General features: G+C 49.0%; 1 protein-coding gene across 1 annotated transcript in view; it reads right to left on the bottom strand.

The window, feature by feature from the left end:
* VDR (vitamin D receptor) overlaps positions 1-15,927 on the bottom strand; it is a 47,098-nt gene that overhangs the window by 3,320 nt on the left and 27,851 nt on the right. The window contains exons 3-6 of the mRNA XM_063076075.1: positions 14,503-14,633; positions 7,305-7,489; positions 6,969-7,083; positions 4,470-4,641 (exon numbers count right to left, since the gene is read on the bottom strand). Coding sequence (XP_062932145.1) covers positions 4,470-4,641; positions 6,969-7,083; positions 7,305-7,489; positions 14,503-14,633 — 603 coding nt within the window. The remainder of the gene's footprint in view (positions 1-4,469; positions 4,642-6,968; positions 7,084-7,304; positions 7,490-14,502; positions 14,634-15,927) is intronic.

The following is a 15,927-nucleotide window of genomic DNA, read 5'->3' as shown; positions in this document are numbered from 1 at the left end:
AAGTGCTAGGGCCAAGCCCGTGGCGCACTTGGGAGAGTGCAGCGCTGGGAGCTCAGCGACGCTCCCGCCGCGGGTTCGGATCCTATATAGGAATGGCCGGTGCACTCACTGGCTGAGTGCCGGTCACGAAGAAGACAAAAAAAAAAAAAAAAAGTGCTAGAGTTAGAAGGCCCCTCTTAGAGACTATGTGGTCTGATTCCATCTTCAGATTTCCTGACAAATGGCTCTTATTCAGCTTCTGCAGGATTCTCCTGGTTCCAGCGAATTCATGGCCTCTGGATACAGCCAGGAGGTTGTTAGACAGCTCCTGGGTTAATGGCATCTTCTTCTGTGAGCTACAATCCACATTATGATACACTCATCCCTTGCTTACAGTTTGTACCCTCAAGGAGCACAGAACCAGACTTCTCCATTAGCCATGGGACTTCCCTTTAACCGCAGCTAATGGAGTTTTTTTTTTTTTTTTAATGAAAACTACCATGTCCTCCTTTCATCTTCTCCAGGATGGACAGTCTAATGACATGGTATCTAAAAGTCTCACCATCCTTGCCACTTATCCCTAGATATTCAATCCACATTTAAAAAATAAAAACACCACCTGCATTTTGGTTTTAACTCATTATACAAGTAAAACACATTCATTATTAAATATTGAAGAGTAAAGAAAAAATATAATAGCAAATAAAAATTGCTCATAACCACAATTATGGTGTACTTTCTTCCTACCTTTTTTCCATGCAAACATATATATATTTAACATATTTGAGTTCATACTAATTCTGCATCCCACTTATTTCAGTAAAAACTCTTTAGCCCTGTTCTTAGTAGGTTGCATAATGTTACATCATATCAGTATACTCTGTTATTTAATTGGTCTCCCATTCACCTATTTTTGGACATTTTGGTTGCTTCTAATTTTTGCTATTATGGGTTATTCCCTGAGGACTATCTTTGTACATAACCTTCTGTTCAATGCCCCATTCAAAATGGATGGCCAGAAGAGAACATTCCATGGGTACTTGGTCAGAGAGATTTCAGTGGGATCCAGACATGCTACTGCAAACCTAAAACGACCCCAAATTACTGCTCACAGCCTGGAAATACAGGGACTTTCTAAGTGCAGTTCACAGCCAGAACTGGGGATGGGGGTGGGGTGGGGTGAGGAGGAGTCAAAGGAGAAACCAGTAAGAGCTTGCTCTGCTGTGACAGGCACCAGCTCAGCTCTGTGCCTCGTGCCTGACTCGTGTAATGTTTATACCCTCATCAGTCTCTCCACCTGAGGCAATTTAGATGTGCCCTGGAATGGTGTTGCTGTCTGGGCTTTCCCACTCCCACAGGCAAGGTCCAGCCCCTCCCCTCCTGTATTCCCACGGTACCTCTAGCAGGTTTCTAGAGGAGCTCTTATCGCTTTGCAGCAATTGTTTACAAGTCTATCTCTTCCATCAGACACTGAATCCCTGGAGGCCAGGGACTGTGTCCTAGTCAACTTTCATCCCTCACCATTTATATGAGAGCTGTTTCTTGGGTAGAGGAAAAGGCATAGGAGGAGGGAACCCCCTATGGCCTTTGACCTGGGAAGGAGTCCCTGGAAATGGAAATGGCAGTGAGGTTGGAGGCATTTAGCCCATAGGGCTGGACTCCAGCTGATGTGGCCTGGTTCCCTGTGCTCCTCACTTGGCAGTGAAACTTGGGGGTCCTAAGTCTTCAGGGTCAATGCTGCTCTTGGCCATTTAGATGTGGCTACTGGCACCACCTCCTCCATGCATTTCTTTCACAACACCAAAAAAGAGGGAGATTTGTGGGGTGAGATCAAAAGGCTGAGGGAGAGGAGGTAGGAGGAGAGAGCAGGGCCAAGGCCATGCCACAGCACAGTTCACACCCAGAACAGGCCATCCAGTTCCACCCCATGTTGGTTCCATGCCCGCACTGGAGGTTCATCCATTCCCCTTCCACACTCACCCACACAGAAGTCTTATCCTGCCTTGCCCACAGCCTCTGCCCCACCTACAGGCAGCAAGATCAAAGCTACTGGGGATGCAGCCACTGATCTTTCAGTTCTTGGAAGAGCAAAGCCCCTGAGTGTGGAGACCAGGAGAATCAGAGAGCTGCCAGTGGCTCCGCCTGGGCCCATCGGTGCCTGGGATCCACCTGCAGTCCAGGTTGAGCATCCCCTCCATCTGGTCACAGAGAGTGTCTATAACAGGGTCCCCCAGGAGCTCTTGCTAAGTCCTGATCCATTTTTATTGGAAAACATTCTGCCCTGGGACTTCTCAAGTCATGCTGAAGAGAAAGAAGTCAACCAAAGGATGTGCAGGATCCATTCAATCCATTTTGCATCAATAGCTGGGCAGCTCCAGAAACTGCCTATATGTACCTCACTTTGGCCATGACTGTGGGCTAGACTAGGGAACCCTGGGGATATGAGGAAAGAAAGGGGCACACTTCAGCTCATCCTTGGGGAGAGAAATTAGGGGGAGGGTAGTGCTATTTGTGTCAGAGTATATGTGGGGAGGGTCGGAGTAGGGGCCAAGGACATGGGAGAAAAAATGGAAGCTCAGGGTACTTAGTGAAGGGGCAGCATTGGGGTAATCTGGCTTAATGAGTAACTTTCTTCTTAGGACAGTTTCCCATGTGTGCAATGCCAGCCACCACTTAGAATTCACTGAACCTTAGTATCCAGAGAGGGCCTCCAGGACCACCTGTCCAATTCCCCACTAGAGCAGGAAAAGATGAATCCTGTGTAGATGAGGACTGCTGCCTGGAATTAGGATGGAAGCCAGGTGCTACACTGTTTTTTTCTCTAGCTGTTTACACAAAACAAGACTTTGGAAAACATGGAGTTTGCAAACAGTAACGGGCAGTGTGGAGGAAGGAGTTGGAACTTGCACTCAATGGAATGTGTTGTCAGTTCCAAGGAAAGGCTCTGGAGGTAAAGCCCATGGAAAGACTCTGGAGGGTAAAGCTCAAGGAAAGTTCTCTGGAAGGTAAAGCTCATGGAAAGGCTCTGGAGGGTAAAGCCCCTGGAAAGGCTCTGGAGGGTAAAGCCCATGGAAAGGCTCTGGAGGGTAAAGCCCAGCCCAGGGTGATGCTAGACTCACAGGAGACTCAGTTGCTAGCTCCTGCCTGACTGCCAGAGTGGCCCTTACTCCTATTGCTGCAACCAAAATGTGCAAGGCAGTAAGAGTGTCTCAACCTTGATGTTTTTATCTTCTTCACAATTTTCCTATTAATTCCAGGGGAAGTGAATTAGAGAGCTTCTGGCATTTGGGTTAGTGAGAGGCATAAAATAACACAGAGTCAGTTGTCTCAGGGCAGACACAGACTGTAAAGTGTTTGGTTCAACTCTGTGAATTACTATTATCTATCTGGCAAGGTGGAAATTCAGACAATAACTGATGGCTTCCCTACGTAGCAGAGAGGTCCACAAAACAATAAATGGTATCACATATTAGTTTCCAGCCAGAGCTGGCCAATGTCAGATCATTTTCCAGCTCCCAGTATTCCAGCACTGAATCTGAGCATCAGTATCTAGGAACTATTCTGCCCCTTCTGCTACAACTACAGCTATAGTTACTTGAAATGATAATAATATTTCTTGATATTAATTTATTTCTTCCTGTTTCTCAACCGCATTGTATATGTATTTTATGATCACATTACCAAACTAACTTTTGGAAAGAATGAGTTTATAAATATACATAAATATACGAGATATAACTATCTCCCAACATATCTACTAAAGGCATCAACATTCCATTGTTTTAAGAATATTTAAAACTGCATGAATATTTAAATATAAGTATTATAAACAGCATTATTATTGAGACAATAAAACATTGGAATCAATAAGTGAAACTTCTATGAAGGAATCCACAAAGGAGGATCTCTGCTCTAGCAGAACTCCTTATACCTGTCTATTTTGGGAAAAGGTCTCAGTATGGTTAGGAAATAGTCTTTAAATGTACATTTTGGTGAAGGATGCCCAGCTCATATATGCTGGTAAACCTGCCTCCCTCTAGGATTCCTAGATTATTTCACAAGTCCACATGCCCTACCCTTTCTCCTCTCTGCCACTTCATTCTGGTCTCAGAACTGGGTGTGGTGGAATAATATAGATTGAATTTAAAGAGATAATACGTAGATTAGAGTCAAGCCAGCTGGAGTGGACACAGCAGTGAACTGGAAGTTCCAGGTCTAGTCCTGACATGCTGGTTCCAACACCAGAAAGGGATCCTGGCTGGCCATTAGACCTCTCTGGGTGTTCATTCTGTCTTTCAGAAAGTCTGGGAAGAGATGGCCTATACCTCCCAAAATGCAGATTCCTCGGCCTACCCCAGAGATTGTGATTTAGGAGACTGGGGTAGGGACTGTGTCTCTGTTTTGGGAAGCAGTGGACTGGTGGTCTCCAAGCCTTCTTTTTGCTCAGTCTAGGATTCTGACTGTGCTCCCCAGGTGTTGCATAAGCTTACCTGAATCCTGGAATCATCTTGGCAAAGCCAATGACCTTTTGGATGCTATAACTGACCAGGTCAGCCAGGTGGGGCAGCATAGAGAGCTGGGACAGGTCCAGGGTTACAGAAGTGTCATCCGACTCTTCTTCATCCGGATCCAGATTGGAGAAGCTGGACGGCTCCATCATGTCTGGGAAGGACAAGGGAAGAGAAGGAACTACTGAGGGGTACTCAGATCAGGCCGTCCTGCCCATCCACGAGGAGCTCATGTGCCCTGGCAGCGGGGCCAGCTGGGAATCCCACTGTGACTGCCTCCCTCCAAGGTCACTCTTCAGCTCCAGGCTCCCCTCTGGGGCTCTCCTGTGAGTCAGTGACATCAAAGAGCCAGAGAGACTCATAGAAACAAGACTCCATTAAGCCATGATTCTCTAGACTGTGCGGTGCTTCTAATGATCTCAATCAAAGATTACTTGGGGACCAATCAACCTGTGGAAAAAGAAAATGTTTGACCTTGCTAGTGATCAAAAAACTGTAAAGTAGAACATCTACACTTTTCACCTATACACTAGAAACAAATATATTTAAATGTTGATGCCGGTATTTGTATAGATGCAGTGAGTTAGGCAATCCTTATGCAGTGCTGACGTAAAGGAGATATACATTGTGCAGTAATCCAGAAAGCTATTTGACACTAGGAGTCAAAAGCCTACAATTATGTGTACTCTTTGACCAGTAATACCACTTCCCTGAATTCATCATATGGCAAGTATTTGGAATGAGTGTAAATAAAATATTTAGCCACAAGTACACGGTTATCTTACTGAAAAGCTAGGAAACAATCTAGATACCCAATGATAGGATTTAGATACGTTGTTGTATTTCAGAACACTATGTAGCCTTTAGAAATAATATTCTAGATGTATACTGAATAATATGAGAATATGACACAATATACTATTAAGAGGAAAAAAAGAAAGTCATCAGATTGTGTATAGCACAATTCCATTTCTGAATATATATATATATATATATATGTTTAAAGAAAAGGCAGGGAATAGGGCCGGCCTATGGCTCACTTGGGAGAGCACGGTGCCGACAATACCAAGTCAAGGGTTAAGATCCGCGTACTGGTCATCTTTTTTTTTTAAAAAAGAAAAGGTAGGGAAAGAGCTGGCTGGTTAGTTCAATTGGTTAGAGCGCAGCCTTGTAACACTAAGGTCAAGTGTTCGGTTCCCCATGCCGGCCGGCCACCAAAAAAAAAAAAAAAAAAAAAAAAAAGACGGGAAAGAGAGATATAAGTGTTAACAGTGATTATCTTTGGGTAGTAGGATTAAAGATTTATACATACATAATTTAGTTTACATTTTCCAAATGTCTATGATGAATATGTATTACTTGTGTATAATTTTTTTTTAATTAAAAATGTTAACTTGTTTACATTTTTGGATAAATATATGCTATACTGAACATACCATTATTCCATTGGTGGGAGTGAGCACCTTGAATCGATTAACCTATGAGAGGGCATCAAAACTCCTAAATTCCGCGGACTTATTATTAACAGCTGAAGTATAGACCAATGCATAGTCATACAGGTTGACCCTCACTGTTGCAAATGAACCTGCCATCAAGTGAAAAGTGCAGGAAGGTGGGTAGAGAAAATTAACACATGGGAGGGATCCCTACAAGGTGGGGGCAGGGAGGATCCATCAGTGATTAGTCCTTCTCCTTAGTCCCTGACCACCTCCCTCCTGTCACTTCAGAGTGGTGGACACAATGTCTGGCTCTGTCACTCTATCCAGTTGGCAATGTGAAGGCTTCCACCAATTCTGGGTGCACACATCCATCACTGAGTCTGGATGTACTGTATCTGAGGGTTCTAGTTGCCCAGAGGGGAGGTTTTATTTTTTAACCCTGAACTCCTGCAGGCCCCAAGCAGAGGACCCCAGGGATGTCTGACAGGTAGAGGGAAGAAAGGCAAGGGCAGGAGGAGGCTGAGGCAGGATGAGGAAGAGGAAGGTGGAATAGGGCCGTAAGAAGAAAACCACAATACCTCCTACGCTCCCTGGTGAGCTGCAGGTGTGAGGCTCTCCAGGGCTATAGCAGTCCCCGAGGCTTGAGTGGGCTGCAGAGGGACTCACATGTTCCCCTTCTCACCAAACTTCACCTTCCAAAGGGCCCAGGATCAAACAACGATTTAAAGCAACTGGGTTACCCCCAGGGAGGGAGCCAGGGCAGGGTCTTGGTTCAGAGGAAAAGCACGGGCTCAGGAGGCCAACCCTGCTCAGCCTGAACCCCAGCGTGATCTCTTCCCCAGAAAGGACCCTCGGGCAAGTCACCCCCTCTGTAAATGAGGGCTTGTTTGAGGACACCTGGCAGCACACAATATATAAATGACTTTCCCATTAGAGAGCCTTAGCCTCCTTCCATCCAACAGCCCAAGGGCAGGTGAGGTGGGCTCCTCTCCCCTGCTTGCCTGCTAGGTGGTGGCATGATGTGACACCCTTTCCTGCTTACCTGGAGGGGTGGTGTAGCAATCTGAGCAGGAGGAGTTGTCCCAGGAGTTGGGGGTGTGTCTTGAGTTGGGTTTGGAAAGATGACTCCCTCCATCCTCATTCCCTCGAACTGGAGGCTAGAAGGGAAAGACAGGGTCTCAGAGGCTCACGTTTGGGGGCCACCTTTTTACCTTGGCCCTAATCGCTGACAGGAATGGCTTCGAAGAAGGTCTTCAGGGGAGGGAGGGGGGCCTCCCGATGCCGGAAGGTCAGGGCAGCCTCCGACCTGCCCCCGGCTTCTGTGCCGGGATGCCCCCCACCCCGCGCGGCCCGCGCCCTCCTGGCCAGGCTGACGTACCCGGAACTGGGTGAAGTCGGCATAGGTGGGGTCGTAGGTCTTGTGGTGCGCGTCCAGCAGGATGGCGATGATGCGCTGCTGCTCCTCCGACAGCTTGGGCCGCAGACTGTCCTTCAGGGCCTCCTCCTCCTTCCGCTTCAGGATCATCTCCCGCTTCCGCTGAACCTCCTCGTCCGTCAGGATGACTGCGGGGGCGGGAGGGGGTCGGAGGGCCGCCCGCAGCTCCTCCCAGAGGCCTTCCTCCAGTCACGAAAGGCTGTCCCTTCCCACTCGGGACTCCCCGGGGCCCTCCTGCCATAGGGGACCCAACTCTACCGTAAGGAGGAAAATTGGGTTTTTTAAATGCTGAAAAGGCAGGCACCCGTGAGAGGAGGAAGAAGAGGATCCGAGAGGCGGGATGGGCCGCCATTAGGGACTCTGCCGTGGGACCTTCGGCAAAGTGTTTAAACTCGCTGCACTTTTGTTCTCTCGTTTATAAAATGAGAGATTTGGACCACATCATCTCTTCTAAGGTCCTTTTCTCGTTGCTTCCTCCATAAAGCGTGCACGTCTGTGTGTGCGGTGCAGACGGGGGAAGCAACAGCACCGCCTCCAAAGATGGACGGCACTGAGGGCTGGATGCGGGCCTGGCACAGCCGGGTGCTCACCTAACGTCAGTTCTCTGCTCTTCCCCCACCCCACGTCCCCTGATTCTGAAGGAGACCTCAGGGTGAAGAGAGGGTGAGAGTAGCTGTGTGGACACTGACGGTGCTGGAAGCTAGGAGGTGCCGAGAAGACCCCTCTACGTGACCACTCCCATGTCCCAGTTTCCAGACGGAGAACTCAGACATCTAGTCTATTCTGACCAAGATAGAAAGACTTTGCTTCTTTGGTTTTCTGCAAAACAACCCCTTTCAGCCTGTACAATTTTGAAATTTCTGCCCAAGGAAGTCTTCAAGTCCTTTTGAAGTGCCCAAAATCTGATGCGTCACAACTCTAGTCCGGCAAGCTCTCTCGAGTCGCTAGTCACAGTGTCCGACCATGGGGAGACCCTGCGCCACCTGCAGGCTTGTGCAGGGCTTCTGCGGTGGGGCCTGCCTCGCCATGCTGGGGCAGCTGCCCGGGAGGGCGGGGCTGGGAGCAGGGATGCCTGGCACGGCAGCCGGGCAAACAGACGTCCTGGCCAGGGCTTGCAGAGCGCTGACGGCAGGAGTGGGCACTGGGGCCCTTGGCCTGTAGCTACTTGCTCTGTGCTGGTGCTGCCAGGGCCATCTGCCCACAGAACTGGGGAGTTTCACAAGAGCAGGGAAAGGAACCAGAGTCCTAGAGTGGGTGGGTTCTGGGTTTCGAGAAAGGTACATTAGCCCAGCCCCCTCAGGTGGGGTGAGGACAAGAGAAACTGCTGGGGGTAAAGAAGAGCCTATGGCAGGCAGGAGTGAATGACCAGTGCCACAGGCACAGTAGGAAGGGGAAGCCTATGGCAAGAGATGGAGCATCCCCTCCACAGCTGAAGTAAGCCACACTAAGGGGAGGGCTGGGAGGAGGCCATGCCCAGGTGACTGACTCACCTCCCCAAATAGCTGCCAACTCTCCTCCCACAGAGGATGTCTGCTCAGACCCTAAGGGGTCAAGCAGGGTGGGAGAAGGAGCAGGGAGGATCCCAGTGAAAGGCAGGGGATCAGGCCCTAGCCTGGGGAATCCAAGATTAGGTGCCTGGTCTTACCTGCTCATCTGAGGAGTGGGTGGAGGAGACGATGAAATTGGAGCTAGGGAGGCCTGGCTCTGCCAGTCACACCATGGGTGTCCCCTGTTTCTCAGCCTTATGGGACTTTGATATCCCCTCTGTGATTCTATGATGTCATTTTCCTGCTCAGAAACTGTACCCAGTCCTACTGCTTACCATGTCCAAATCAAAGTCAAGGCTTTCCATGACTTGGCTTTTTCCTGACTTTCCAACCTCATTTCCCAGCTCTTCTGGACACAACTTTTGCCCCACGCATAGTGGCATTGCTGACCTGTGAACACGACCTGCTCACACTTGCCACCACATTTCCACTTGTGCTGGGTGCCTGTCCAGCTGAGTCTTCTCTCTCCAATGGCTGTGCAAGTTCTGTCTGTCCTTCAGTGCCCAGCTTATAGCCCTCTTTTGCCATGAAGCCTTTTTTGATTGCTCTGATTCTCATCGAACTCTCCTTTCTTATGCCTACTGCATATTTAGTCTTTCCCACACGCATTGGCACCCAATAGTCTTCCATTCATGGTCAGCACAGCTTTCAGTAAATGCCTATAGAGAGAGCCTCAGAAGTTCAAAGTCTCCTTCACTAGATTGCAGGGTACTTAAGAGCAGGGGCCACGTAAGTATCCTGTGTTTCTCTCACAAAGATTAGCCCAGTGGGGCTTCCTGGCCATGGTGCTTGCCTGATAGTCTGACCCCAAACATTAAGCATATCAGCACAGATTGCACCTAGCATGCACAAGTCATCTCCCTGGGCTCAGGAAAGGACAGTGGGGAGTGCACCAAAGCCATCTGTACCCTGCAGTGTCAGGAATGGCACACACAGCATGCTAGCCCACTGGACCACTGAGCAAAGCTTACCTCTTTTATTTAAATAACTGTGATTGAAATATTTTAAAGACAGAATACCCTGTAACGGAACACCCGTAACATCATATAACCTTCTCTTGATGATTCAGAGGCATCATTCTGCATAATGACTAACTTCACAGGACGACGTTATAACCTCATAGTTGTACGGGGTTGTCTGCTCTGCACTGGATGGCTCAGCCTGCCATGCTCTGGAGTTCTCGTGCTACTTTTCATAGCTTTCTGTCTCCACCTCTCTCTCAAGCTATGCGGTGTCTTTTGGAAGTGTGTCTTTCTCCCCCTTAAGAGTTCCTCCTGATCTGTTGGCAGCTAGAAATCCTAGTAACCAAGTTTGATATAATAAAAAGATAATATTAATAATAACGGTAACATACACAGAGTTTTTTATGTACCAGGCACTATTCTAAGTGCTTTTTGTATTAACTCACATATACTTAATCCTTGTAAAAACGATTTAAGGCAGGTGCCATTATTATTCCCATTTTACAGATGAGGGAGCTGAGGCCCAGAAAGGCTATGTACCTCATCACAGTCACACAGCTAACAAATGGTGGAACTGGTATTCGGACCTGGGCAGTCTGGTTCTGGAGTCAATAGGTATAACCACTACCCTGTACTGCCTCTGATTGTAACCGGTTATAACTGCTCAGTAGGACTCTGGCTCTCCGCCATGGAGTCCTGGCACACATGGTATTCCAATCCATCTGAAGAGTGTGAAGATTAAATGGCAAAGCTTGTAAATGATTTAATTAAAAAAGACAAAGAAGATTCAAAATTAACCTTATAACATTGTTCCTTGTAGTCACTTGCATCAAATAGCAACCACATTCTCTGTGCAGGTACTAGAGGAAGAAATGCTGAGATCTACTGGCTTCAAACAGGGGTGGCCATCCATGGGCCTCCCGCAAGGCCACATTGTTTGGGAACTGAATAAGTCTTAAATCTGTCATATATGCAGATGCTGTTGTGATTTATGAAATCCTTTGTCTAAAGGGATTATTACTTTTATAAATGTTTTTTATCATTTTCTCAGTGAATTGATACTAAAATGTCATTACTATCATGTAGGAAGACATGTTTTGAAGCGAAAAGCCACTAACCTACAATAAGAGAAAATAGGTTTTGAAAAAGTGTTTGATGAGCTCTCCAATGAATGAGTGTAAGCTTTGGGAGGTTGACTTCGTGAAACCTATAAGGCTGCTCAGTAGCTTTTGTGACTTCCTTCTGAGTTCCTTGCTGAGTGTGAAATGGCTTTGCGTGGGTTATTCCCATGCAAGACATGTTCCCTGCCTAATGAAGTCAAGATCTGCAAACATGAACAATTTAAAAACATTTCAAGATGACACTGGTGGCCTAACAACAACAGGGAAGAGCACGTACAATTTTTCCAAATGAAAGACATAGACAATCTCTGGTTTGGGAGAATCTTACTGATCAATAGACCAGTGGAAGGTATAGAGACACAAAGAAGATAATGAGGAGCTGATATTCATTCATTCAATACATATTTATTGAGCACCTACTATATGCCACGTGCTATGCTAACACTGGGGAGAAAAGACATACATCTGCAAAAACATTAAACAAGTTAACATATAGGTGGTTCTGTGAAGGGTGGGTGGAGTATAAGCAAGAGGGAAGAACTCAACTATGACATTTCTTGGTTTCCAAAGGAATAAGTCAACTAGGACTTGAAGAGAGAGATAAGGAGTCTTTGGTGGGAAGAAAGTTCTCTCAGCCCATCTTTTAGAGCCCCGGGAAGTGCTTGGAAATGCATAATGGAGTGAGCTTTGACCTCCTGGGGGTGCCTGAAGGGCTCCCCTGGGGTGGAGCCCTCAAGTCTGGCCTCTGGAAGCAGACAGACCTAGGTTAGAGTGAATGCTGACACTATCATCTTATTAGCTCAGAGGCATGATATTTTAATTCCTCTGAGCTTCCTCAGCTATTAAAAAATCAGAAGTATTTACACATTTAGGGATTGTTGTGAGAATTTAAGAGGAAAATGAATGTGAGGGCCGGCCCGTGGCTCACTTGAGGGAGTGTGGTGCTGACAACACCAAGTCAAGGGTTAGGATCCCCTTACCGGTCATCTTTTAAAAAAAAAAGTAAAGAAAATGAATGTGCCTGACATGGTATCTGGCACATAGTAGGTGGTCAATAAACATTAGTCTCCATTCTCATCCTCTTACCCTTCCTGTGCCTCCTCTTTGGAAGGGCCACCTCCCTGCCCTGGACAGAAGGGAGCCTGGGTTTTCAGCTCCCATCCTATGGTTTTACAAATGTTGTGACACTCAACTGTCTCTGAGAAGATAGGCCTTGGGGACAAAAGCCAACCCAGGTGATAAATGAGCACCTCTCTCAGATTTCTGAGCTTGGAGGCTCCAGGCCCAGACACACTGGTGAGGCCTTCCTAAGCTGGGCTAACCTGCATCAAGGAACTACATCTCTACTTGGATGACATTCCCTTCAGGACAGTGGAAAGAACCAGCCTTGTGCTGGCCTAACATTTCTATTTTAACTGGAGCTCTGGGGCCCAACCCCAAAAGCCCAGCTCCACCAGCCTATCTACAACTTTTACAGCTCCCTGTGCTAGCATCGCAAGAGTGGTGTGGGCAAGGGTCTCCACTGGGTACATAGCTAGACAGGAAACATGGGACTCCATGGGGAGATGACTGGGCTAGGGTGGAGGTGGCTGAGGCACAGGCCGATTTGGGGATGGGGGTGAGCATTCACTTCTGGATTGCTGGCCCCCCACCACATAGAGTGGTGCTCCTGCGGCAGGGGCCCCAATTCACCCAAGGCCTGGTACTGCTGAGCACTGTAGATGTGGTGCTCTTTTGGGGGACCAGGAGTGATCTAGGAGGGGATATGGAGTTGGATTTTAGTCCTGGCTTGGCCACCAACTTGCTGACTCCAATCCTGATGTTTTTACCTTTCTGGGTCTCAGCTGACCTCTCAGTGTTCTTCCTATTCTGAGTTAATAGGCCATCTCTTTCCTCCTGAGATATAGAAGAGGGACTTCCAGGCATCAGTGAGCTGGGCCCTGACCAGAACTCCTGTGGCAGTGCCTGACTGAACCCCAGTAATGGAACCCTCTTCCATCCTTGGCTAGTTGGAGCCTTAGAGCTCAGGATCCCTGCCCTATAGAGGCCGTGTGCTGCATGGGAGCAGGGGCTGTGCTGAGCTGCACCTTATGCCCACCCTAAGGCCTCACATAGAGCAGGCCATGCTAAGATTGTGTGAGAAGCCCCATAAAGTACCTGGGCCTTGAGCCTGCGTGTTCTCATTCTCTCCAGGATAAACACAGGAGGCAGGTGGGGCAGGGGCTGGGGGAGGTGCAATCAGCATGCCCAGGCCTGCACACTCCTGTAGGTGCGAGGAGGAACGACTGCCTGGAAACTCCATCCAGGGCTGCTGGTGAGCTGGGATCAGCAGTGGGGAACCACGACCCACAGAGAGGAGACTGGGACAAGGTCCCAGGAGGTGGCCTGAGGGGAGCGCCTCAACTCTGCCTGTTTCCCAACAATGGAGAATCTTTTTCCCATTAGGGAAGAAATTTCCCATCCCCTAAGCCCTGTGCTGACTTTCTCCCTGCTCCTGATATCTTCCTGGTACTGCCCTCTCTCCACCCCTCAAGAAAATGGTCCCATAACTAGGAGAGTCTCTAGGGGTGCCTGCATCTGAGCAGACACTCGTTCCTCAGGCCCACAGCTTAGCAGGGCCTGAGCTCTGTCCTGGAGCCAGGGTGGGGTCTGGGTGCAGACTGCAGACACAAGTAGAACAGGGGATGAACAAGGCAACCACGCCGACCCATACCCTTGCTCCTGCCCAGGGAGGCCTGCCTAGTCCTCCCAGCATTGCTGAGTTCAGTGGCTATCCTGGTTACCAAATAACTGCTCCACAGCTCAGATGCAAAGTCCAAGTGTGGTTTTTAATGGTGGTCAGAAATTCTCTGTAAATCTGCCATGTTAGTTCCCTTCTCCAACCCCAGACCTGGACAGGAAGGCTTGTAGGATTACCGCCTTTCTCCACCTGGACTCGGAGTGTCATCCTAGAGTCCCAGCTCTTCCCCTCACACAATCTTCCCCCCAAGTCTCCCCTGGGCACCAGCACTCAGATCTGTCCTTAGGGCAGAGTGGCAGGAAGGATGGGGCGGGGCAGCCCCAGATGCCTGCGGTGCTCTGAAGATTCATTCTCCCCATCCCAACCCACAGCAGCCCTCTCTCCCAGAGTGCAGAGAACCCTGGGGTCCCTGACCTTGACTCTCCTCTCCAGGTGCAGGAAACAGGGAGCTATGAGAATGTGACGACAGCATGAGGAAGACCCTGACCCGGGAGTCTGAGGGCAGTGTCTGCCGCTCCCTCCTCTTAGGCCTCACTCCTGAGGTGCCTCCCAGGCCTCTGAGACAGGTACACAAATCCTAGCAAGGCCCACAGGACGCTGTGGAGCCTGGAGTTCTGGCTGCTGGTCCCACCCGCCCCTGCTCCCGCCCCGGATGCTGGCAGCTACAGAGGACAGGCAGGCAGACTTCTCGCCCAAACCTGCATGATTGTGGCCAGAGCCTTCCCTGACCCCAGTCCAGCCCCACCCTCCCACCGACCCCCAGACACTCACACTCCTTCATCATGCCGATGTCCACACAGCGCTTGAGCCTGCAGGCCTGGCAGTGACGCCGGTTGTCCTTGGTGATGCGGCAGTCCCCACTGAAGGGACATGTGAACAGTGCCTTCCGCTTCATGCTTCGCCTGCAGAGAGCACACGCCCTGCCCTGGGTCACTGGCCCTCCAGCTCTTCAGCCCTGGCTGTGGAGAACAGCCTGCCAGGGCTGTGACAATGATGGAGACCTGCCCATGAGGCCCCCAGGTGCCCATTCCTCCCACAGAGGATGTGGGGCCCGTCCCACCCCCCAGGCCACACCCTCCAGGCTGGGTGCCATTGGCCTCTCCTCCTCCTTTCTTTGCCTGCTGGGTTCCATCATTGCTTTTACTTACTTTTACAGTACTCTGATCCCCTTTTTAAAATTGTACTGGAAATAAATGAGCAAAATTTCTTGGTAAAGTTTTAAAAAAATGAAATCTGTAGAGTGGCCCTCATAATGGTGTTTAATGATCCATTATGAGAAGCAAGGATGCTAGCCTCAGCTTTAAGTCCTCTAAAGTCCAGAAGATTCTCGAAGTCTCCAGAAGACTCTAGGCCATCATATGCACAGGAACACAGAGAAGGAAGAAAGACCCAGACCATAGCTCTAGACATAGACATCCAGATAACCTGCCCGGAAAGAGAAAGGCCACGTGAGCGGGTGGGAGCCCTGAGGTCTGGCCTTGGCTCCCTGAAAGGCAGAGGAAGTCAGGCTCTGTAAGAACAGAAAACTACCAAAGAGTTCTTAGCTAGGAAGGTGACACCCCCCCCATCCTATGTAAAACGCCATGTGTGTATTTATGTGCGCGTGCACACGTGCAAGTACATGGGCAAGCTTGAGGGATCATTTTCTTAATTCTGACATTCTCTCCCACTGCCAGCCACACCACATCATCTTTGAGACGCTGCAGAAAGGACATCTCCTAGAGGCACTGCCCCAGAGACTCATCATCCTAGAGGCTCCTGCTGTTCCTCCCAACCCCAGTAGGTGTAGGCCCTAATTTTGCCCCAGGTCAGGTGACAGGATTCGCCTGGGGAAAGATGGTGGCAGAATCACTTCCTGAATAAGCAGCAGCATCTTCCAAGGAGCTGCTGAGTATGGAGATGCTCAAGCATTAGAAGCAAAGGCCCAGCCCCAACCCCTTCCCTCCCCTGGAGATGAGCTGATGACATCACCTTCTCCAGATGTCAGACACTAGCTACAATTCTTTGTAAAAAAAATGACTTGTTGTTCACATTCACTAGAACACACATGCAGTTTATGACAATCACATCCAACAATTGACATACTTGCTTCAACAAACGGACAGATGGGGACCAAACCAACTTGACCCATGGGCCAGAGGAGACCCGAGCAAGGCTCTGCTGATGGTCACAGGCAGTCACGTTCTTAGATCCATA

The sequence above is a fragment of the Cynocephalus volans genome, chromosome 12 (genome assembly GCF_027409185.1).
Source record: "Cynocephalus volans isolate mCynVol1 chromosome 12, mCynVol1.pri, whole genome shotgun sequence".
NCBI classification, from domain to species: domain Eukaryota; kingdom Metazoa; phylum Chordata; class Mammalia; order Dermoptera; family Cynocephalidae; genus Cynocephalus; species Cynocephalus volans.
Note: the sequence above shows the minus strand (reverse complement) of the source record. Positions and strands in the feature narration are given on the sequence as shown.